Below are 24,771 nucleotides of genomic sequence, written 5' to 3' on the forward strand. Positions count from 1 at the left end.
CCCTTTGCTACACCCCTCTCCTCACCAAACCAAGCTCCCACCAATGCTCGACCATCCTCACACTGAACATGCATATACTTCCCTGTAATTCTGGCACTCATGCATTTAACTGCTCTACCTTTGGTGGCACAGCAATAGGTTGTTTAGGCTCAAAACTCTGGAATATCCTCTGAACACTTCTCCCGCTCTCTACCTTACTTTCCTCTTTTAAGACACACCTTGGAACTCACCTCTTTGAGCAAAGGTCATCTGACCTGATAATTTCTCATCTGTGCTTCCTCTAATCTTTCCTGTGCTGTATGAATCTGCATGGCAAGGACCTCTAAAACCAGACATATATGGGTCTGCACTGTGAGCAGGGTACACAGAAACTCTGAATGGCTATGTGGCCGTGCAGCTTCGAGGGAACTTTGCTCCTTGTGTGGCTTGGTACCACTGTGTTTTACAATCCTCCTGTGAATCACCTTGGGTTACTTTACTATGCAGAAGGATGAATGTTGGCCCAGACAGCATGAGAACATTCTTCCAAGGAATAGTCAAAATGTTAACAATTTCTCCCTCCACAGATGCTGCCAGACCAGGTTCAGCAACTTTTTTTTTATTATTCGATTTTTTTTTTGCTTTTCCTGGAGAGTGCTTTGGGATGTTTTACATCCATGAAAGGAGCAGTTCTTTAGACAGGCAAGAACAAATTACTGTGGATGTTGTAATCTGTACTGAAAATAACAAATGCTGATGGTCACAGAGGCAGCATGCATGGACAGACAGCAAGCTAACGTTTGGAGTCTAGATGAATCTAGGACTGAGGACGCTAAACTGGTGTGCACTTCTTTCATACCAGGAACATAAAAACATGGGAGATATTACATCTCTGGAGCCAATCCTCTCATTCATCCGTACCAGGTCTGGCGTGGGATCAGTACAGGATCTCCTGATGAGAATCAATCTCTACTTTCTATCACAATAAAACTTGAAAATGAGTGAAATTTTTTTTTTCCGAAGGAAACTTTAGCTGAAGTCTTCGCTCTCACAAATCTCTCGCTTTCAGCTTCCCTCTCTCGACAGGCTTTTCCTAAAAAAAATAAAATGCATGGCGAGTGGATCCAAGCCATTCGGCAGCTGATACAATGCATCGTTGCTAAGTACAGAAACGGTGCATTTGTTATTATCGAACGATGTGCAGCCTTTCCTTCCAACCCTCTGGTTTGTACAGTCCCCGGTCCTTCCGGCCTGTCAAAAGGATGATTGGCAGCAACAGCACGCGAACAATAACAGCGACGAGCGATACATGGAGACTCTTATCAGTTGGAAACGCTCAGAAAGTCCAATCGAAAGAACAAGAGAGAAACTCCTCACATCCACTCACCAGCCTCCCAGATTCTGGTTCACGGTGAGTGCTTGGCTTCGGAAACCAAACATCAGCTTCTTAAAGCAGATCTGCCCTTTGCAACGAGGCGGTGGGCTATGCTCTCTGCCACTTTCTAAGTGAGAGGATTCTAATCTTGCAAAATAATGTCGCTGAGTGGAATGTTATTGTTAAAATCTAACCATGTATTGAACTCTGTATTGTGTGCATGTGTGCAACCACGGAGATTCAAATCATGTCACTTATAATATTCCCAGAACACAGTTTTCTTTTTAATTAAATCACGTAAAATGTAGGAATTCCCTCCCTCCCACCTCCGGTTAATTCATATTTAACTGGAAAAACAATTTTTCTTGGTGAACTCGCCAGCATTGTTGCCTCTTGGCATTTCGCAAACTTGGATTCAGAAACACAAAACCCCCCACGATATTGTGAATGAATTTCTCTCTCCATCAAACATATCAAACTCTCAGCCGTTTTCATATTAAACTCATTTCACTGTGATTATTTACTATGATGGTACGGAATATAATGTTATTGTTTCCATCTGGAGCAACAAAGCTATTTTGAAAAAATGAATCGACACCTATCTTTCTTAAACTTGAGGGAGTGGGATGAAAAAAGTGTTTTTTTAAAAAAAGATCAAATATTGCTTCTACTCAAGCCCTGTTAAACAAAAAGTGGCTCTCTAGAATTCAGTCTGACACAAAGTTCGGATTTGTTGCCTTTTCACTAGGTAAAGTGTGGAGAGTTTCCCTTTCAAAAAGTGTCTTAAATTCGCATTTTTAAAAAAAGTTTTATTCTTCTATTTTTAAAACTTTGGACTTTGGCTCATGGACAACATTTGCTGCACGTTCAAACGGATCCCTTCTCCCTTCCTTTTTGCTTGTGTGTGCAGCAGGGGGGGGGGGCGGGCAGGAGAGCAGACAGTAGGATACTTTAGAGAAAATTACAATAATTTCCGTTCTGTGGTTTACTTACAAATGAACACATCCTGTCCTTTTGTGAGGCTCAGGGCGCCTGGCAGGCGGGCTGTCTGCACCAGTCCTGCTTAAAGAAAGAATTCTGCTTCCCCCTCCCAGTTCATACAAATTCAATCCATTCAGCCTTACTCTCCCGCACTGCTACCTAAATATTGGCCCCCGATGCCACAGTCTGTATTCTGATTTGGTTAAATAGATGAAGCCGACCGTTTTATTAATTTACATCGTCGAACTAAAATCGTTTGGCGTTTCCCCTTCAGAGTCCGAAGGCTTTTCGACCTACGCATTCTTTTTTAGCGTTACAAGCTGAATATGTTAATCAATGTTTACTCACTGCAATTGTTCAACAGTCTTCAAAGTTTATTGTCCCTCGCTTCTTTAACGTGTGGAGAGATTAAGGGTCAAGTTCCAATATATTTCCCCTCGCGTTCACAAACAACAAGAAAAGGGCTTTAATTATTTTTGTCTACTGTGAAGAAATGGAGTGCTTCATTATTTCACGCCTTTGGTAAACGAATGTAGGACTCTTGACAGGATTCCACATTTATCCACGCCCTCACCATGCCCTGATCTCGACTACTGCATTGTACACAGTTGAGATATGAGGCCACTATGTGCCTTCCATTTGCAGGAAGAGACTGACTGGTGTGTGTGTGTCTGTGTGCTGACACATAGCTGGAATTGCTGCTTTATAGTTGCTCTAAATCACATTCCCCTTTCTTTTAAAAAAAACCACGGGATTCCTGGATTTTTGCAGACACTTTGTGGATCGGTCGCTACATTCCCCGATTCTGCTGTTTATCATCAGGGCCGCCGGTTTTATATTGACCCAATAAATCAAATCCAACGTTTATTACATGAGAACCTCCGATTTTATTTTAACTCTCATGTTTTGGGGATTTTCAATTCCATGCTGCTTCTGTTTTCCCATCAAGCAGCATATTTATAAATGCAAACTTTTTTTTCTGGGGCGGTGCTGAGGAAAATCTGCCAGTTGTTGGAGTCACACTTTCATAAAAACTCGACCACTGAAGGTCATGCATACTTCACAGTTTGTACGTTAATGATCTCTGGATTGTGTATTTTGTTATAATCCTTAATTAAAGCAGTCATTATTGCAAAGGCTGTATGAGTAACGTGGCAGTGTATACGCTTCAGTTGGCGTATAAACAGGCGCCAGCGCTTTAAAGTTAAAAAAAACAAAAATAATGATATAAATCTGTTGGATTTGTTCCCGCAACTTTACTAGCTTTGCCCTTATTGGTCCAAAACCTTTTTTTTTGGTGAGCTGCAGAGATGAATTCTAAATCCTTCCAACAGCACTGTGCTTGATACAGTTCTATATATAACTGTATGGAATAGGCTATTCAGACCCTCTAGCCTTCTACCAAAGATCATGACTGAGGCTGATCTGACTGAGGCCTAACTGATTCCTGCCTGCCCATGATAAATATTGAACACACACACACACACAAACTCGCTCGGCTCTCTCTCACATCTATTGACACAGGACCCTGTGAAAACTCGGTCCTGAGTAGAATTCTGAAGAAAGGTCATTGGACCCAAAACATTAACTTTGCTTTCTCTCCACAGATGCTACCACACCTGCTGAGTTTTTCCACCAATGACTGGTTTTATTTCAGATTTCCAGCATCCACAGCTCTTTGGGAGATTTTCCTGTGATTAGAATTCTCACTGCTTTCAAAGCTAAGTTGAAATCAGGCCATCTTGTCAGTGCTGCATCACTGCAAATGCAGCTAAATTAATCTAGTTCTCCTGCCTTTTCCCCACAGTTCTGTATTTTGTTTTCTCCTCAGAATCTTCAGGCAACTGTCTGTGTGGAGTTTGCACATTCTCCTTGTGTCTGCATAAGTTTCTGTGGGTGCTCTGGTTTCCTCCCACAGTCCAAAGATATGCAGATTAGGTGAATTAGCCATGGGGAATACAGGGTTACAGGGATAGGATGGGTGGAATGCTCGTTGGAGGGTCAGTGTGGACTCAACAGGCTGAATGACCTTCTTCCACAGTGTAGGGATTCTTTGATTCTAAGCTTGTCAAATTCTCACTTGAAAACCCTGATTTTATCTGCCTTCACCACACTCTTGGGCAGTGCATTCTTGACCCCAATCACTCCTGTGAAAAAAAGGTTCTTTCTCATGTTGCTGCTTGGTGGCTTGAATTCAGAGATTTGGGTCAGAGAACAAGGCTGGGGAACTAGTAATGGGAAAAGGAAATTGTAGAGGAGTTGACTAAATACTTTGTTTCAGTCTTCCCTTTGGAAGAATATTCTAGAACACTAATTAATCAAGGGGCAAAAGGAGAGGAAGTTAATACAATAACTATCACTAGAAAAATAGTGCTATGGAAACTAATGGGGTTAAAGACTAATAAGTCCCCTAGGGTTGCAATTTAGGATAGTAAAAAAAAATAGCTACAGAAATATTGGACTCACTGTCAGTAAACTTAGATTAGGAAAAGTCCCAGAGCGTTGGAAAACTGCCAACATAACTCTTCATTTACAAAGGGAAGGAGACAAAAATGTGTTAGTTTATAAATAGGCCAGTTAGCTTAACATCTGTCATTGGGAAAATATTAGAATCTATTATAATATTGTAATAATAATGCATTTAGAAATACCTAACATGATTAAGCAGAGTCAACATGGCTTCATTAGGGGGAAATCATGCTTCATAGATTTAGTAGAATTCTTTAGGGAAATAACTGTCAGCATAGATAAAGGTCAACTAGTGGATGTAATATATTTGGATTTAAAGAAAGCATTTGATAATGTACCACATGTTAGGTTACTGAAAGGAGAAGAGCTCATGGTGTTGGAGGTAGTAGATGAGCATCGATAGGGTGTTGGCTAATTAATAAAAAACAAAGAAGTGGGATAAGGGAGCATTTTCAGGGTGGCAGCCTAGCTAGTAGAGTGTCATTGGGATCAGTATTGGGGTCACAATTATTTACAAATTTGTCAATAACTTGAATGAGAGAAGTGAAAATATTACAGCCAAGCTTGCACATGACACAAAAAAAGGAGGGAAGGCAAATGGTGAGAATGACTCTCAAAGTCTGCAAAAGGGATATAGACTGGTTAGGCAAGTGGACAAAAATTAGGCAGTTGTATTATAATGTTGAAAAATTTTATGGAAAAGACAGGAAAATCGAGTTGATGAATATGAATTCAGCCATGATGTCATTGAATAGTCGAGCAGTCTCAAATGGGGTCACAATTATTTACAAATTTGTCAATAACTTGAATGAGAGAAGTGAAAATATTACAGCCAAGCTTGCACATGACACAAAAAAAGGAGGGAAGGCAAATGGTGAGAATGACTCTCAAAGTCTGCAAAAGGGATATAGACTGGTTAGGCAAGTGGACAAAAATTAGGCAGTTGTATTATAATGTTGAAAAATCTGAGGTTATGTACTTTAGCAAGAAGAATAGAGGAGCTGAATATCATTTAAATGGAGAAAGACTGCAGAAAGCTACAACATAGAGGAATTTGGGAGTCATTTGTAGGAGAGTCTAAGATCAGAGGACATAATCTTAGAACAAACCCATATAAGACAGAGATGAAGGAGGAATTTCTTCTTTCAGAGCTTAATGAATCTGTGGAATTCTTTACCACAGAAGGCTGTAAAGCTCGGTCATTAAGTATATTCAAAGCTGAGGTACATAGATTTTTAATCAGTAAGGGAATCAAGAATTTTATGGAAAAGACAGGAAAATCGAGTTGATGAATATGAATTCAGCCATGATGTCATTGAATAGTCGAGCAGTCTCAAATGGCTGAACTTCTGTTTCTGGGCTTATTTGCAGTGATTCTGATGAAATTTCATTGTAAATTCAGCCCACAAGTAGTCACATCTGATGAGTTTCAGAAAAGATGAAAATATTTAATGGTGCTTTAATATTTCTGGTATGCATTAGATTTTACCAATTTGAAGACAGCCCATTCTTCAGACCTGGCAGGTGCAGTTCTGAGCTTCTTAGGCTAGTTTTTTTTTGTTCCATGGCCTTTCTTTCCATTTTTTAAAAGATTTTGAACAAGATGAAGGTAAATTTGACAATGTTTCATAAAAATGAAGAAATATCCTCAAGAAGCTTCAACTATTGACGTCATCTGTTTATTCTGAGGGAGTATAGCTACCAGAAATTTTACTAAAGCTGTAAACTGAAGACATAAACAGTGATTACCTTTCTAATGTCCTAACATTCCAATAGAATCAAACAATCATTGAGTTGGGGACAAGCTGCAACTCAGCGTATTGCACCAGAAGTTTATACACCATGCTTCAATCAGTATTTGTAAAAACCTTTGAATGACACTACATATGATTTTAAATGTTATAATAGTTATTTAGTTTTCGACTCTCAAGATGCCTTTTCTCTAGTTAATTCCTCTACTTTCACTGCACTTCCCACTCTCAGATGGAGCTCCTTCACTTGTTGTGTTGTGCTATGTGATTGTGCAGTATTGTTGCTGTCAAGGCAGACCCTATTTCAAACAGTGAGGAGGCAAAGAGCTTGCATTTATACAATACCTTACACAATCTTAGGATGTCCCAATGCATTCACAGCCACTGAAGTATATTTGAAGTGCAGTCACTGTTGTTATGTAGAAAAATACAACAGCCAGTTTTGTGCAGAACAAGATCCCATAAGTAGCATTAGGATAAATGACCAGATAATCTGTTGTAGTGATAAAGAAGTGTTGTTATGTAGGTATAGCTGGTCTACTTGCCTCTTATATCTGCCTATAGTGACAAAGCTGAGGCAGTCAACTTAATACTTCAGAGAACTCTTGAGTGGGTCAGGAGTTCTATTTTGCCTTTTTCTCTGCACAAATTTGCTATGTTCCTAATTTTGAAGGCGGTGTTGGTGTGGAATTAATTCATATATCTGGCAGTAAATGGATGTAAGATTTCTATTCTCATTTCCAGCAAGATGTTAACAGAGTCAGATCTGTACTGACTTATCTTTAATCATTTCCAAAGTAGTTTCACCAGTTTCAAGGTCTAATTTATGAAATATAGAATTGACTTGAAACTTTCTTGATATCTGGTTAATGCAACCTAGTGTTAGTTTGAGTTGTTCTGAAAGGTTTCTTTAAACTGTATTGTAATGTCATTTTTTTGGCTCTCATATTTACTGCAAAATGAATACTGTTCCATTCTCAACACACCAGGTTACCATCAATTACTGTCAACTCAGATTATCGTGTTGACAGATGTTGATTAAATCTCTATCCAAAAGTGCTCCTTCTTCTCAATCTCAGCCTCAGAAAAACATCCCTTTCTAATTTCTTTGAGATTGCCACATCTTTTGTATTGCAATGCGGATGCTTCTGCACTTCAGCTCTGGTCTACTTGGTACTTGAGTCAAGGCGAGCTCAATTTATCACATTTAACATCCTCACAGCCAGCAGAGAGAGCAGAACCTCCATCCATCAGTCTGAATGTTAATTGTGCTTGTTAACCCCTGCTGCACCCACTCGTCTGTTTCTTAAGATATGGTACATATAAAATAAAGAGTAGCATTTTAATTTAATTTAGTTCGGCTCTGTGATAAGAACATAAGAACTAGGAGCAGGAATAGGCTGTCTGGCCCTTCGAGCCTGCTCTGCCATTCAACAAGATCATGGCTAATCGTTTCATGGACTCAGCTGCACTTACCCTCACTCTCACTGTATCCCTTAATTCCTTTGTTTTCCAAAACAATCTATCTTAACTTTAAAAGCGTTTGCTGAAGTAGTGCAAACTACCTCCCTGGACAAGGAATTCCATAGGTTAACAACCCTCTGGGTGAAGGAGTTCCTTCTCAATTCAGTCCTAAATCTGCACCCTCGAGTCTTGAGGTCATGCCCTCTTGCCCTAGCTTCACCTACCAGTGGAAACATCCTATCTACTTCTACTTTATCAATTCCCTTCATAATTTTATATGTTTCTATAAGATTCCTCCCTCATTCTTCTGCTTTCCAATGAATATAATCCCAATTTACTCAATCTCTCATAATTTAACACTCTTCACTACGGAATCAACCTAGTGAACCTCCTCTGCACCCCCTCCAGTGCCAGTACATCCTTTCTCAAATAAGGAGACCAAAACTGCACACAGTACTCCAGGTGTGGCCTCACCAGTATCTTGTACAGCTGCAACATTACCTTTCTGCTTTTAAACTCAACTCCTTTAGCAATGAAGGACAAAATTCCGTTTGCCTTCCTAATTCCTTGTTGTAACTGCAGATCAACCTTCTGTGATTCATGTACAAAGACACCCAGGTCCCTTTGCACAGCAGCATGCTGCAACATTTTACCATTCAAGTAATAACCTATTTTACTGTCACTCCTACCAAAATGTATGCCTTCACATTTATTATCATTGTATTCCATCTGCCAGACCTTTGACCACTCACTCAATGCATTTATGTTCCTCTGCAAAGTTTCACCATCCTCTGCGCACTTTGCTGTGCCACTCATCTTAGTGTTGTCTGCAAACTTTGACAACGTATATGTGGTCACCAACTTAGTGGGCGGCACGGTGGCACAGTGGTTAGCACTGCTGCCTCACAGCGCCGGAGACCCAGGTTCAATTCCCGCCTCAGGCGACTGACTGTGTGGAGTTTGCACGTTCTCCCCGTGTCTGCGTGGGTTTCCTCTGGGTGCTCCGGTTTCCTCCCACAGTCACAAAGATGTGCAGGTCAGGTGAATTGGCCATGCTAAATTGCCCGTAGTGTTAGGTAAGGGGTAAATGTAGGGGTATGGGTGGATTGCGCTTCGGCGGGTCGGTGTGGACTTGTTGGGCCGAAGGGCCTGTTTCCACACTGTAATGTAATCTAATCTAATCTAAAAAACTCCAAATCATCTATATAAGTTTTAAATAATTGCGGTCCCAACACCAATCCTTGAGGCACACCACTAGTTATTGATTGCCAGCCAGAATAGCACCCATTTATCCCCACTCTTTGCTTCCTGTTAGTCAACTAATCCTCTATTCATGCTAATACTTTACCCCTAACACTATGCATCCTTATCTTATGCAGCAGCTTCATGTGCAGAACCTTGTCGAAGGCCTTTTGGAAATCTAGGTACACCATATCTATCCACTGGGTCCTCGTTGTTCACCTTGCTCGAAATGTCTACAGAATTCCAAAAGATTTGTCAAGCATGACCTGCCCCTCATGAACCTATGCTGTGTCTGTCCAATGGGACAACCTCTTTCAATATGCCCTGCTATTTCTTCCTTGATAATATATTCAAGCATCTTCACCCATTATAGAGGTTAAGTTAACTGGACTGTAATTCCTCATCTTTTGTCTACCTCCCTTTTTAGTCATAGAGTCATAGAGATGTACAGCATGGAAACAGACCCTTCGGTCCAACTCGTCCATGCCGACCAGATAGCTCGACCCAATCTAGTCCCACCTGCCAGCACCCAGCCCATATCCCTTGAAACCCTTCCTATTCATATACCCATCCAAATGCCTCTTAAACGTTGCAATTATACCAACCACCACCACTTCCCCTGGCTGCCCATTCCACACACGCATCACCTTCTGCGTAAAAAGTTGCCCCTAAGGTCTCTTTTGTATCTTTCCCCTCTCGCCCTAAACCTATGCCCTCTAGTTCTGGACTCCCCCACCCCATTTATTTACCCTATTTACCCTACCCTATCCATGCCCCTCATGATTTTATAAACTTCTATAAGGTCACCTCTCAGCCTCCGACGCTCCAGGGAAAACAGCCCCAGCCTATTCAACCTCTTCCTATAGCTCAAATCCTCAAACCCTAGCAACATCCTTAAACAGTGGCATCACATTTGCTGTTTTCTGATCTGCTGGGACTGCCCCAGAGTCCAGCGAATTTTGGAAAATTACTGCCAGTGTGACTGCTATTTCTCCTGCCATTGCTTTTAGTACCTTGGAGTGCATTCCATCAGAGCCAGGAGACTTACCTATCCTTAGGTCCTTTAGCTTACCCAACACTAGGTCATCTTTAATAATGATTGTTTCTAGGTCCTCAACTACCTTCATCTCTTCGTCACTTACTGGCATGTTGTTAGTGTCCTTCACTATGAACACTGGTACAAAGTACCTGTTCAATGCCTTGGCCATTTTATCATATCCCATAACTAAATGCTGCTTCTCACTCCCTAAAGGACCAATGTTTACTTTAGCCACTTTTTTTCATTTTATATATTCATAGAAACTTTTGCTATCTGTCTTTATATTCTGTGCTAGTTTTTTCTCATAATCTATCTTACTTTTCTTAATAGCTCTTTTTGTGGCTTCCCATTGACCTTTAAAGTTATCCCAGTCTTCTAGATTCCTGCTGTTTTTGGCCACTATTGTATGTGTTCTTTTTCAGTTTGATAGCATCCCTTATTTCCTTAGATACCCATGGCAGATTACCTCTCTTCTTGTGGTCCTTCCTTTTCACTGGAATATACTTTTGCTGAGCACGTTTCTACTCTAGCCAGGTCCTCCCTCATTCTGTTGTAGCCTCCCTTGTTCAACCACACTCTCCAGTTGTATTCTAAATTCAACCATACTGTGATCACCTCTTCCAAGAGGATCCCAAATTATGAGGTCATTAATTATTCCTGTCTCATTACACAGGACCAGGTCTAGGATAGCTTGCTCCCTCATCAGTTCTGTTATGGCATGGAGTAAACCCTTCTGTTTATTTAGACCAGCAATACAGAAAAGATTCACCCCATGCTGTAATCTGTTAACATTCAAGAGGCAAAGAACTATCCCAAAACTCATTGTGTAAAGTAAAAATTTATTTTTTAAAAGTCTAACAGAGAAAAATTAACTAACAGCTACTTACAACTCCTTTCTCTTAAGCCTATCTTTTACCTCCCCCTCTACAATACTGGTTCGATAAAAATCCCAATTATGATTTACAAAAAATCTAATCACATTTGAAAACCAGGCAGCTTCGCCGAGTGTCCTCTGTAGACTTTCCTCTGTCTTTTCTTCTTCTTAGGGATTCTGCTTCACAGGTCTTTAATAGGTAAAGCTACCTTTAAGAGAACAGTTCCGCGGGGAGTCTGTAACGTTCTGTTTTTGTTGGTGCTGTTTGCCACTCTGGGTAACTGTTCAAAATGTCTGATATTTATACCCCAAAGCATCAGATTGTTTCATTGGTTTTAATATTGTCAAAACAAAATTCAAACTTGATTGGAGATTGCTATGTTCAGACATAATTTAAACTGATTGGCCAAATTTGCTTTTGTTTTTGTATCCAGGCAACACATTTCTTAGCTGGTTGTTTGACCAAATGTTTCATTGTTACCTTGTTCAGAACTCTGTACTGGTCAGAAATTTCAGCTCTCTTAAAGGTACAGTACACCCACAACTTCATAACAGTTCCATTACATAGTGTTCAAGAAAACTATTGCGGATGCATTCAATGAATTCGTCCTACCCTGGCCAAGCTGGTTCGACCAATCTACATGTAGATTAAAATCCCCCATGATAATAGCCATACCATTTTTACAGGCATTAGTTATTTCTTTGTTTATTGCCTGTCCCAATGTGATGTTATTATTTGGTGGCCTATAGACTACGCCTATCAGTGACTTTTTCTTCTTAGAATTTTAATTTCCGCCCAAATGAAATTGAACCTCATTCTCCATAGAACCTACATCATCTCTCAGCCCTGCCCTGATGTCGACCTTGAATATCAGAGCTACACCACCTCCCTTTCATTGCTATTTATCCTTCCAAATAGTCTGGTACCGCTGGATATTTAACTCCGAGTCATGACAATTCTGTAACCGTGTCTCCGTAATGGCTACCAAATCATATTCATTCATGATGATTTATGCTGTTAACTCATCAACCTTGTTACGATTGCAACGAACATTCAGGTAACAGCGGACACAAAGAGCAGATACATAAACAGAGTGGTCTTCTTGTGTATTTTATGAATCTCATAATTGCTATTGGTGTGCAGAGGGAAGACTGAAGGCTTCTTTAATAGACACTGATGTAGAATTTATCAGAAGAGCATAAAAAAGGAGCACCAGCTGGTCATTGAGCCCTTTAAACTAGTTCTTTCATTCAGTGGCTGATTTTCTACTTCAACACAATTTTCCTGCAATATCCCCTGAGTCTTGATGTTTTCAATATGTAGAAATCTATCAATCTCAGTCTTGAACATATTCTGAGACTTAGTCTCCACAGGCCTCTGAGGCAAAGAATTCCAAAGATGCACCACCCTCTGAGTGAAGAAATTCCTCCTTGTCTTAGTCCCAAATGCCATACTGCTTATTCTGACACTGCACCTTGATGCAAATGTCCAGACAGAGAACCTTGCTTCTGCTAATTGTACCCTACTGATTTCTGCAAGAAACCCAAATGTTTGAATGAGATCATTTAACATTCTTCGGAGAATATCGGCCGTCTATTTCGCAGTTCCTCATTGGACAATCCGTCCATCCCAGGAATTATTTTGGTGAAACTTTATTTCACTCCTTTGAATCTTTGTTGCATAACACCTGATTTATTCATTTCCTACACATGATATTTTGACTATATTAAATAAGCTCATTATTTGTGTACTTTAATGTACATACATTGGAAAAAGTTGCACTATTTGAAGAAAATAGTCTTATGTGTCTATATTTGCTCAAAGTTGAAACTCAAGCAAAACAAAAACTCCTACACTCAAGATGTTTGTTCTACTATGTTTTCCCAATTATAGATCTTAAACTTCAAAGATAGCAGTGTCACTGTGACATCTAGGCAAAATCTAATGCTTCCCAAATGTGCTTTACAGACAAATCATTTACTGCGGCAGTTGGCTAACAGGTTAACAACTTTTTTCTCACCAATTTTCTCTTCCAATTTCCTTCCTTCCTTTACTGCCTGGAGGCATTGCCTGATTATTGTGATGTTATTCCAAAAGTGACAGGCAGCCTCAACATTACACCCAAATAATGGTTATTCATGGCTAATCAGTCTAGTTGCTAAGAATAAAACACTAATGCAAACTCAAATCTCTTCTACCCGGATACCGTTCATGAGTTCATTGACAATTGCTGGCATCACAACCAAGCCTAATTTTGGCTGCACCCAGAATCCACAATATCCTCCCCAAGCATCACCGCAGAGTGAATTATTCATCTTCCTATCCACTGTTTCAGGATTCTTGGAAGTAATGACCTTCCACAATTAGGATTAAAAATTCCAATGCAATACTGAGGAAGTGCTACACTGTCAGAGGTGTCACCCTTGAATGACATGTTAGACTGCCTGATGCAACATGTGGACATTAAGTATTCCATGGCATTATTCAAAGAAGGGAAATAAATATTTCTCGTTGCTAGCATTTCTTTCTCAACCATTGCTACCAAACAAAAACCAGATTGATTGGTTATTTATCTCATTACTGTTGCTGAATCATGTTCAACATAAAATGACTGCCACATTTGGTAGGTAACAACAACAAATTAATATTGTGACTGCATTAGTACTTAATATTAATTCTGAGAGGCATGATAACATGCTATATATGTAGATTTATATAATTAAATAAATGGGAATAGTTCTGTTTGGATACAATTACCTTGGTCTATATTTAGAGGAAAAGTGACGCAGTATGTTACATGCTATGATTATTGCAGCATTTCAGTATAACCAGGAAGTTGCACTCCTTGTTCTCTTTTGCACCGTTAATACTGTTTGGCAAGTTAAAAAAGAAAATCACTCAATGTATCAATGTATTCTAGTGGCCACATCAATCAATGTATAATGCTCAGCTGTTCCTTTTATTTGGTGGAATTAATCAACCAAACATTAAATAGACAGTGCAGAACTATTTGCAAGTTATCTGTTTTCATGTTATTTGTTGGAATCTTAACTAACAACTATTTATAATTCATGTATCTAATCCTATCTTTTACCTTCCCCTCTACAATACTGGCCCGATAAAACCCCTGATAAAGATTTACTGAAAAAATTAAATTTTAAAACCAGCCAGCTTTCAAATCTTCTCTTTGTATCTTCCTCTATAGATTTGCTCTCCAGGTTGGTGTTGATTATTTTTTTCTCTGCAAACTTCTTCTCTAGACAGGTACCTCTTACCAGCAGCCTACATCTGTTGGTCTTTTGGCAGTTCTCCCTCAACAGTTCAATTTTTTTTCTGGTCTTATACCCCAAAACATTGGATCATTTCATTGGTTTTACTATTGACAAAATACCAAATTCAAACTTGATTGGTGTTTGGTATCTTGGGACATAATTTAAATTGATTTTGTATTGGTTTTTGTCTCATAACAACCCAGCCAGTGCTAGCTGTTCTGATATTGTTACCTTGTTCTGGACTCTCTGTGCCTCTCTATGTCCTTGTTAGCTTTCAAATCTCTTAAAGATACGGTATCCCTGATACCTTCATAACAATAGACTGTGCAGAATTATTTGCAATTTATCTGTTTTCATTTTATTTGTTGGAACCTTGTTCAATGTTACATATTTTTTGGTAACTTAGCTTTAACCCATTGAGGTGGAATTGAGACATTTAATAGATTCCTCTTGCTTGAAACGGCACTGATTGAAATTAACGTTATCAGATTTTTATTTATTCTGAGCAGTCAAAATAGGACATTTTGTTTCAAGCATGGAGCGTAGAATCGCTACTCTTTCAATGCAAAATGAACTGCTATTGTACGAACTTAAATTGGTACCTTTAAAAGAGTGAAACTTATTTGACGGTAAACAATGAATGAATTATATTTTGGACATCATAAATTCACTTGGTGTAGAATCATAGAATGCTATAGCACAGAAATTGGCCATTTGGCCCATTGTGCCTGTAGTATTGCCTTTGGAGAGCTATCCAATTAATCTCACTCTCCTGATCTTTCCCATGGGCTTTGTACAATTCTTCACTTCAAGTATTTACCTATTTGTAAGTTTTTCTTGAATCTGCTTCCATCAGTCTGTCAGGTGGTGCACTCCAGACTGCAGCAAATCGTCTTGTGAAAGGCGGTTTCCTGGTGCCTTTGATGTTTTTACCAATTACCTTAAACATGTGATCATGGCTAGTCGTCTGAATACCACTGGAAACATTTTCTTTTTATTTACAATATGAAAATGCTTATTCACGTCTGTCAAATCTCCATTTTAGCTTCACAGCACTAAGGTAAACAACTCTAACTTTATCAAGTATTTAAAGTGCAAAAACAGATCATTAGGCCCTGCAGGTCCATGCTGTACTTACATTACTCCTGCTACTTCATATTCATCTTCATCTAACCCCGCTAACATATATAATGTGTTCATTAATTAAGTATAGATCAATGATAATACCTTCTGCATCATTACTGAATTTGTTGAATTATGATATGTAGCATTTTTTTTACTCGTCTCATGAGACCAAAATATTGAATAAGTAGGTCAGGTTGTGAGCTAGCTAGAACCTGAGGTGGCAAAAATAATCTTAACAGGAAACTATCGCATATGTTTAAACAAAATCAGAAAGATAAATGTTCCTGAAACACAACTATTGGAGGTAGAAATGTTCATGTTGCAGTTCTACAGTGAACAATCTGCTACTTCAAACATATTTTTAATTAAAAGTACGCATTCAGTTGATGCCAAGCAGCACAGCACCCCTGCTGCATAGCAAGGGGCTAGCATTGTTTAATGTGGGTGGGCTGTGTGAGCTCAATCTGCATGTTCCCACCCACCTGCATCCTCATTCTGCATCCCAGCCGCTGCTAGGTAGAGAGGCAGAAGCATAGACTTCCAGTGGTATCTGTCACTCAAGTTGGTCTATACAGAGGAAAGTTTCTGTGGATTAAGGAAGCATGTAAGTATAAACTGCGTCACTTATAGTACCTGCTGGAGGGATGGATTAGTACTCATTCTTACTGTGTGATGTTACTACTAAAAACAAATCACATGTGAAGGATGTTTTGTTTTCATATGCTTATTGATGCTAATAAGCAACTATTAAATCTCCTTTATTTGGACCTGATATAGTAGGAAAACTCATAAATCTTAGAAGAATTTTACACTACCTCAGGGACTTGAGAGGATACTGAAGGATAAACTTTGGAACTTTAATGGCTTCATTCTGTGAGCCTCCAAGGTGCCTAAGGAAGAATTTAATGCCTTTTGAAACTTGTGCAGAGCTGCATATTTTTAAATTGGATATTGCTTGGAATGTAAACTATAAATCATAATTTGTACTTTAAGTTGCCTACAAAATCTGGAACTGAAAACACATGACAAAGAAAGCAAGTTGTTACTGAATACCTTAACTGACCAACCGTTGGAGCATTTTTAATGATGTATGCACATTAAACTGGTTGACCATTTATTGCCAAGATGAGATATACTGTAATGGATACATGTTACTGCAAAAAAGCTGTCAAAATATGAAAGCTTATAGCTCTCCAGTACTTTTCCTTATTAGCTTTCATTGCAGAGTGGTACATCTAAGTGTGTGTGTATGCAGTATGTTTGTTCTCCTTTAGAATAGCAATAGATAGGCTCAGAAAAGTTCTATCAGCTGTTGACCCCCTGTCATCCTGTGCAAAATCTCTGAGCATAATTATACTTACCTTGTGGTTCAGTTGATTCATTAAACCTTACTTACTATTTATGATGTCCTTTGAACTTCCTAAATTGTGCTTTGACCATGCAACACACTTTCCAGTCTCCATTGTTCTTGTCTCGGTTGGAGTGTGCCTCACTGTGTTACCCTTTAGTAAATGTGTTGGTAGAATTCTATGCTTATCACTCACATTGTACTTGGTCTGTGTTCTGGTGTCGCAATCCGTGACTGTGCTTGAATCAGTGATTGAGTGGAACCACTGATTGATAGTTCAACACCTGCAAAACCTGTAATTGAAAAGATTGTGACTAATGGTATTGTATAAGAATGGAGCCCTTTCACTTCTGGGACCTGGATTCTATTCGAAACAGTGCTGGGGTAATAAGAATGTCCGCTTCTGTCTAGATTCTATCAGTGCTTTCACTGTAATATTCAGCTAATAGCTGACACATGCTTTGCCTGTGTAAATGACCCAACACACAAGGTACTGATGGCATCACTAAGGTGGGCATCTGCGAACTTGCTCTTTTCATGCAAGTTGTTCATAGAACTGGAGAGCCATATTTCTGTGTAATCAAATCTCTGTACTATGCTACAGCTGATCTGGCCTACAGAGACTAGCATTCAGCTAAGCTAAATAGGGAAGAGTAGCCAGAGATATGTTCGTAAGTTGGGAAGTAGAGGCAAACTTATTGAAAGATTAGAAGAATGGCTACTGTTGGAAATGTGATCACTTCTCCATTGTACGTTAGGAGCATTTTGAGGACTGGAGGGATTTCTGGCAGCTTAATGATAATCCGAAATATGGACAAACTTGAACTTTAAGAGAATGGGGAAATGCAGTAAATAGAATCAAGGAATATGATGACAGCTCCTGTTGCTCATTGATGAGAGAAAATTTGAATCAATTTCAGAATTTGTTCTGTTAAACTTAATTGCTAGTTGGAAATGTGTTAATCATTATTCATTTATGTTTTGATTGTTGATCAGTTTAGTTAATAATTCTTTGTAAAGCATACCTCCACTGTTTTTGTTTTCTGGTTGATATATAGAGTGAAAGTATTCTTCCAGAATGAATTAATTATGGAATGGAGCTGAGTGGAAGGTGGTCTGCATGTCTTTTCCTTAGTCTTCCAGGCCTTACTGCTTGGCATGATTGCAGGCTGGTCTTTTGAGATTGGCATTGTTACATTATAGATGAAGCTTGATAGTGACATTATTTTGCCAAGGTGAAAAAATGGAAATTCCCCAGAGTTCATGCCTTCATTCAGAAAAATCTATGCGCCCTACATAGAACTTTTGCAAAATGATTTTGGCAAACTGTTTGAATTTCTGGGATGATTAGCAAAACTTTTTTTTTCTTTAATAGTTGAGCAGTATTTTTGTTTGTTCTTATCAATAATTCTCATATTAAGTAGATTGTTTAATGCTTGATATTTATTGTATTACTAGACATTAAGTCTAATGGTATTGGTTTTGCATTACTCCTGATCCGGCCTTTATTTATTACAAACAGCACAACTGAATGATGCGGTTGATAGGTCTGTATAGAAAGTTCGATTAGGAATCTTTTAGCTGTCAGTCTGCTTGTACAAGATGAACTGCAATTTCCTTTAATTAGTTACTGTGAAACTAGAATATGTTGTCTTTGTCCCAATCTCAAACTCTGCTCCCTAGCCACCGACACTCTGTCTCTACCTGGCAACTCTTTGAGGCTGAACCAGACTGTTTGCAATCTTGGTGTTATATTTGACATAGAGATGAACTTCCTTCCATGCATTCACACCATTATTTCCACTTTTGTCTCTGCCCCGGCCTCAGTTCATCTCTTGCTGAATTCTATGTGCATGTCTTTACTCCACGTAGACTTGAATATTCCTTCCTGACCTTCCGAGTTCTACCCTCTGTAAATTTGAGGTTGCTCAAAACTCCATTGTCACTGTCTCATTCACTGAAGTGTCTTGTGCTTGGTAATCTCTATTTGCTCTCTGTCAAACAATTGTCTTTGTTTTGAATTTCTATCTTTGGTTTCCAGTTCTTCCATGGCCTCCTCCCATTGTGAACTCCTCTGGTTATACAATTCCGTGCTCCTCACATCCTGGGTTTGGATTTTCAAATTTTAATCACTCCTTCATTGTTGGATATGCATTAAGATGTGAAAGCTCCAGGCTTCAGAAAACTCTCCATAATTTTCCATTAGCTCTCTATCCTCATTACTACTCTCCTTAAAACTTAGCATCTCGCCTAATATTATTTTATATGGCCTGGTGTTTGACGTTGCTTTGTAGTGCTTCTGTGAAGTGCTGAAGGATATTTAATTTCATTAAAGATTTTAAGTCACTTCAAGTTGTTGTTGGTCATTGATGACTGCTGGGGTCCTCACGTTCAGTCAAGTTGAATTTCTTGCACTTATGCTTGCCCAAAATCCCTTTCCCTCTTGAAAGATGCAGATAAGAAACAAAAACAGAAATTATTGGAGAAGCTCAGCAGGTCTGGCAAGCAACTGTGGAGTGAGAGACAGAATTAACGATTTTACATTTACGTTAACTCTGTTTTCTCTCAACTGTGGAATGAGAGACAGAATTAACGATTTTACATTTACGTTAACTGTTTTCTCTCAACAAATGCTGCCAGGCCTGCTGAGTTTCTCCAGTATAAAAGCAAATTACTGCGGATGCTGGAATCTGAAACCAAAAGAGAAAATGCTGGAACATCTCAGCAGGTCTGGCAGCATCTGTAAGGAGAGAAAAGAGCTGACGTTTCGAGTCTAACTGACCCTTTGTCAAAGCTCCAGTAATTTGTCTTATTTTGAGATTTCCATAATTTGCAGTTCTTTATTTTATTTTAAGAACAGAGAAAGACTACAGCAATGAATGCTCCAATACAAAGTATGAATGTGCTATGAACTTCATTGCAATCCTACTGAAACCTCCACTTCAGGTTGTGCTTGAATTGTGGCAGGATGTCGCTGTAAGTCACATCTCTCAGCTTCTCTTATCCATTCTCGAGTTCACAACCTCCTCAGAGAATCTCTCAATGAACGCCGTTCGGACCAATCAGGGCGCGCCAGTTACAAGCCCACCTCCACTCGCCCAATCAGCCGTCACCGGATGCGGCATTTCCTCTTCAACTTGCCAATGGGCGGCCGGGCAGACGCCCTGTACCCAATAGCAAACCGGCATGCAAATAGAGCCGTGGGAAGCGGAGGCGTGTAGCGCGGGCCGATGGGGGTTGTAGTCCACCGTGACGCAACTGCAAGATAGCTGAATGGGTGGGTAGACTACAACCCCCACGGCGCACCTCGGGGATGTCGCATGCGCAGCGCGTTGACTCTTTCCCATTCATGAGTTTCTGCATTTCACTGGCAGCGGGGCTGATGGACGGGACTGAATTGGAGACTCTGCAGTTTATCAATGATTCATCCACAACCTCCAGTGTGAGCCTGCAAAAGCAACGACTGCATCTGCAATGTCCCCTGGTGGTTACTGCTGTGGTCTGGGGAGTAACTAAGTTTATTTATGCATTGTTTGTACATTCGGTATTGATTTACAACAACATTTAAGGAAAATACTGCCCTTCCATCCACTGCCAGCCGTTTTCATTCACAAAATTCGCAGAATCCGCCTGTGAGCGCTCTCAACGCCAAGCTGTACTGCATTTACAAAGCAGAGCATTCCCCGTTGTACCTGGGTGCTAGCGAAGCTAGTTATCAGTCTTGGGACATTTAAAGTAAGTATATTTTATTTATCAGCGCTACACATGTAGCCTTTATTAATCAAATATTCCAATCCTGAGTCCCGACCCTCTTTTTTTGCCTGTAAATTAGATCAGCGAATCCATCTTCAATCGTGCACGAATAGTATTAGAATTATTATTTATTACGTTTAGAAATAATTCGTTAAATGTACACTGAATTGTTTTTTATTTGAACAGATTTCAAAGCGCTCTCGCGCGCTGAAAGCCACCGTTGATGAATTTGCAAAGCGCCGATTCTCTTTAAACCTCAATACTATATGTTAAGCATTTCGACAGCAGGGTGAAAGGACACGTACTCGGGCTGTTAATTGGGATAATATGTTGTGGAGGTCTCAGTACCGATCTTGTTTGTATTAAATAAATGGAAAACGGAGAATCAAAAGATTGCGGGGTTTAAAGGATCATTTCCGAGTTAATGCTTTAAACAGCGGAGACTGAATTTATTGTGTAAACCCGTCTCTCGCAATTACAAATGAGGGTTATTATGACAATATGCTTCATTGTATCTTTCAATGACTTGAATCGATTATTCAAATTGATGAAAAATACATCCTGGCCTCCCGGAGTGCTGCCAAATGGATCCATTCATTAAACGGCAATTTTATGAATGAAATTCCATTATTGACTGCGCCTGCGATGCAGACTGCCGTCTTCACGGTTGGAATTATAATAGTGATTCATCCTTCGATCTCAGTGTGCTCGTTTCATTGTATTATTCAGAAATCAAAATATTGTCCTGTTTAGAACATGACCCGTTGTATTTTTTTCTGACAAGAGAATGGACAGAAACCTGCCCTTTATACCTTAGTCATGCTGAAAAGAGGATTTTTCAATTATCAGAATATTGTCTGAATAATTCAGAAGGGAATATATCTAAATCTCCTGCTGCACAAGAGCCGTGTTTAAACTGGGGCGTTTTGATTGTCTCTTTGACGCGATTTTCATTTAAACTGCCTGCATCCTCGGTTTGGCTTTATGCATGTATTTACACGCCTGTATGTAATGCAAACATTGCTGGAGATTATTGTACGGGTTTTCTGTACAGCAGCCTTGCCCTCTTCCCTGGATTACTGCAGCAAATCTGGTTTATGAATTGGACCTGATAGTCAGCACCTATATTGTGAACGAACAGCAGAATATTCAAAGAATAAGACTGATGGCAAAAAAAAATACAATTACCAAGGCAGATCTCTGGCCTGAAACGTTCTCTTAGTAATCTATCGATATAATTGAAATACAGTCGAACGGAAAATTTGAGCGTTTGGGGAGGATGGGACAGGATTATTTCTTTAAAACAATAAATAATTTTCAAGGGCAGTTAGTTCTTTTATCCAAAGTTTTCCCTTTCTCAGGCCTGTTTTTTTTGGAGAGGTTAGTTGTTATAACTTCGCTGATCTGTAAGGGAACACAACAAACTAAACGATAATGAAACTGAATGCGAGTTGTATCTAAATCCATATTAATGTTCAGGACTGGTGGCTTGGTCTGATTGACACTATTAAGGTTCCCACCTTTGAAGGACATGTGACCTCGACAACAAATAGATGAGACCTGGGGAAGATTTGGTAAATAAACCTTCGAGCCATCAGCCATCAGACGAGTAGTTCAGCTCCGTGAGGAGTCTGTGACCCCTCTCAGGCTCTGAGATCCCTTCAAAACTGGCCAAGCTTCACTGGTCATAGTTGAGTTCCTTGCTCAGGTTAGGTGCACTGCTTTTAGAGTGATGTTTGGTCAGGTTTTGGCTCAACACTACAGCATCTTTTTTTCTCTCTGTCTCTCTTTAAATACCTGATTTCTGTTTTGTTTTTTTGTTGACAGGCACCGGAAATCTGATTAACGATCAAAGAAGACTGAGTCTAAATGGAGCGCCGGGTCTCTCTGGGCGGGAATGCAGGAAATCCCGCTTCTGTGTTCCAACCCTTTCTGGATGGCCGCTTACCTTGCGGGAGGTTACAGCACACGCCCATCCTCCCCATGGACCAAATGAAGCCTAGCCGCCTGGAAAATGACTACGTGGAGAACCCTGTGGCCAGCCAGCCCTGTAGGAACCCCAGCCCCCAGAGCAGGCCGGGTCAGCCTCCAGAATCAACAGCGCTCACCCCCCGGGAGCCGGCCTGTCAGCACCCTGCCATACCCTGGGCATCTGTGACCGGGCGGCCCAGCTCCATCAGCAGCAGCAGCAGCACCTCTTCAGACCAGCGGCTTCTGGACCACGCGGCGCCGCCTCCCGTGGCCGAGCAGCAGGGCTGCCCCAGGGCTGTTCGCTCACAGCCCAAGTCACCCCCCGGCAACAAAAGTGTCGACCTGAAGGAGACCCCCCGCCGCCAGGAGAACGCCAAGCACATGGTGTTATGCGAGGGCTGCGGGAAGTGCAGGTGTAACCAGTGCGTGTCCCCCAGGACTCTGCCGTTCTGTTGGGTTTGCAGTCAGAGGTGCCTCTGCTCCCCGCAGAAAGTTGTCAACTATGCCACCTGCATGTGTCTGGTAACAGGGATTTTCTACCATTGCACCAATGACGATGATGAGAGATCCTGTGCTGACCATCCCTGCTCCTGTTCTCACTCTAACTGTGGTGCCCGCTGGTGTTGTATGGGGGCCATGTCAGTATTCCTGCCCTGTTTGCTGTGCTATCTGCCAGCCACTGGGTGCGTCAAACTCTCCCAAAAGTTTTACGACACTGTCAGCCGCCCAGGATGCCGTTGCAAGAACTCCAACAGTGTGTACTGCAAGGTCCCAGAGGTGTCAGTCTGCAGTGGGGAGAAGCTGCCCTCCTGATGCGAGAGGGCCTGTGAGGTGGGATGGGTGGGGGTGAAATGTGATGTGGTTAATGGGACAATAAATCACATCTGTACTTTTCCAGTTCAGTCTTTGCTGCCAGTTCCTGCTTTCAAAAGAATTACATGGTCTGTAGAGTAGTGAGTGGGCAAAACCTTACTGTCTTTCTGAAATGGGCATAATATATAATTAAAATAAATTTTCAAGGAGCAGTTAAATGTGAGGGTTTTGCAAAGCTCTTTAGAAATCTATGCCTTTGTTGTCAACATTTGGAGGGTGTTCTATCCAAAAACCAAAAGGTTTCATTTTCTTGGGAGAGTGGGATGGGTAGAAGGGAGTCCTAATTCTAAGCAGTCTAAGTCATTACCTCGAAATTCCACCATGTAGTACATATTGGTTGCCATTATTCTGATTGACTTCTGGCCTATTGCTAATTCTAACATGCTTCACAGTTTTGGCTTTTATTTGAAGTGCCACACAGAATTTAACGAGGTATATTTTATAGCTAAAGAGTTTCATTACTGTCAGTGCCTATACTGAGACTTTTTTTGAAATATGATCAATAGCGATTATTCCTTTAAACTTCTTAAATGGCATGATTTGCTTTTAAGGTGGTATTTAAAGTCTTGATCCATGCTGTGCCAAAAAGCTCTGTGAGGAAATGGCATGTAACTCAAAGTAAGGCACATCGTAATCACTGCAAAGTTCAGTGTAATAACTTGACAGACATTGGTACTACTGGCCGAAGACATATTAAAATTTTACTAGACACTTTAGATTAGAATCTTGAAAAAATACAATGAAGTATTTTCAATGTTCTTGGAAAGGTTGCCCAAACTCTACTCCACAGATTCTTTAACCTTCAAATTAAAGCATCAAATGTGTTAACTGTGTCTGATTTCATGCAACAGAATGTAATTTTCTGAATGCTAGGAAGGCTTTACAGTTGATTGTTTTTGTGTATGTTATGCGTCTGCAACAAAATTTTGCATTGCCTTCCCGGTCCCGATTAAACCTGGTTTCTTGGTCTCTGCATCACAAGAGTTTCTTAGCACATCAACAGTGCCAGTGCTAAGTGGGATTATTTTATGAGGAGTGAGAGAACTTTGTATTTCATCAGTGAGCATGATTAGATGAAAATGACTCTTTTTCAACTAAAATTTACTACAAAACTAATTACTGGGTCAGCATTTTAAGAAACTAATTCTATTAGATATAAAAATGATAATTCACAATTATTACCATGGCTCTATATGTAGAGATATATAAAAGGAGGGAGAAAAGGCTCATGTTGTCTTTGCATTATTAAATTCT

General features: G+C 40.1%; 1 protein-coding gene across 3 annotated transcripts; it reads left to right on the forward strand.

Annotated features, from left to right (window-relative positions):
• The first annotated feature begins 400 nt into the window (after window positions 1–400).
• spry4 (sprouty homolog 4 (Drosophila)) lies at window positions 401–24,485 on the forward strand. 3 transcript variants are annotated; one of them, XM_043703213.2, is made up of 2 exons: window positions 401–1,390; window positions 22,501–24,485. In XM_043703213.2, the coding sequence occupies exon 2, from the start codon at window positions 22,543–22,545 to the stop codon at window positions 23,455–23,457; it is 915 nt and encodes a 304-aa protein (XP_043559148.1). In that variant the 5' UTR covers window positions 401–1,390; window positions 22,501–22,542; the 3' UTR covers window positions 23,458–24,485. The 3 variants fall into 3 exon arrangements, with proteins under 3 accessions (XP_043559148.1, XP_043559147.1, XP_043559149.1); XM_043703212.2 differs by lacking the exon at window positions 401–1,390 and adding an exon at window positions 20,265–20,655; XM_043703214.2 differs by lacking the exon at window positions 401–1,390 and adding an exon at window positions 22,288–22,381.
• Window positions 24,486–24,771: the final 286 nt, after the last annotated feature.

The sequence above is a fragment of the Chiloscyllium plagiosum genome, unplaced genomic scaffold, assembly GCF_037043375.1.
Source record: "Chiloscyllium plagiosum isolate Xiang-an unplaced genomic scaffold, Cpla_swu_hap1 HiC_scaffold_16, whole genome shotgun sequence".
Taxonomy (NCBI): domain Eukaryota; kingdom Metazoa; phylum Chordata; class Chondrichthyes; order Orectolobiformes; family Hemiscylliidae; genus Chiloscyllium; species Chiloscyllium plagiosum.

What these genes read in the sequence shown, in the direction of transcription:
- spry4 (XM_043703213.2), top strand. Translation starts at nt 22,543, where the DNA reads ATGGAGCGCCGGGTCTCTCTGGGCGGGAATGCAGGAAATCCCGCTTCT.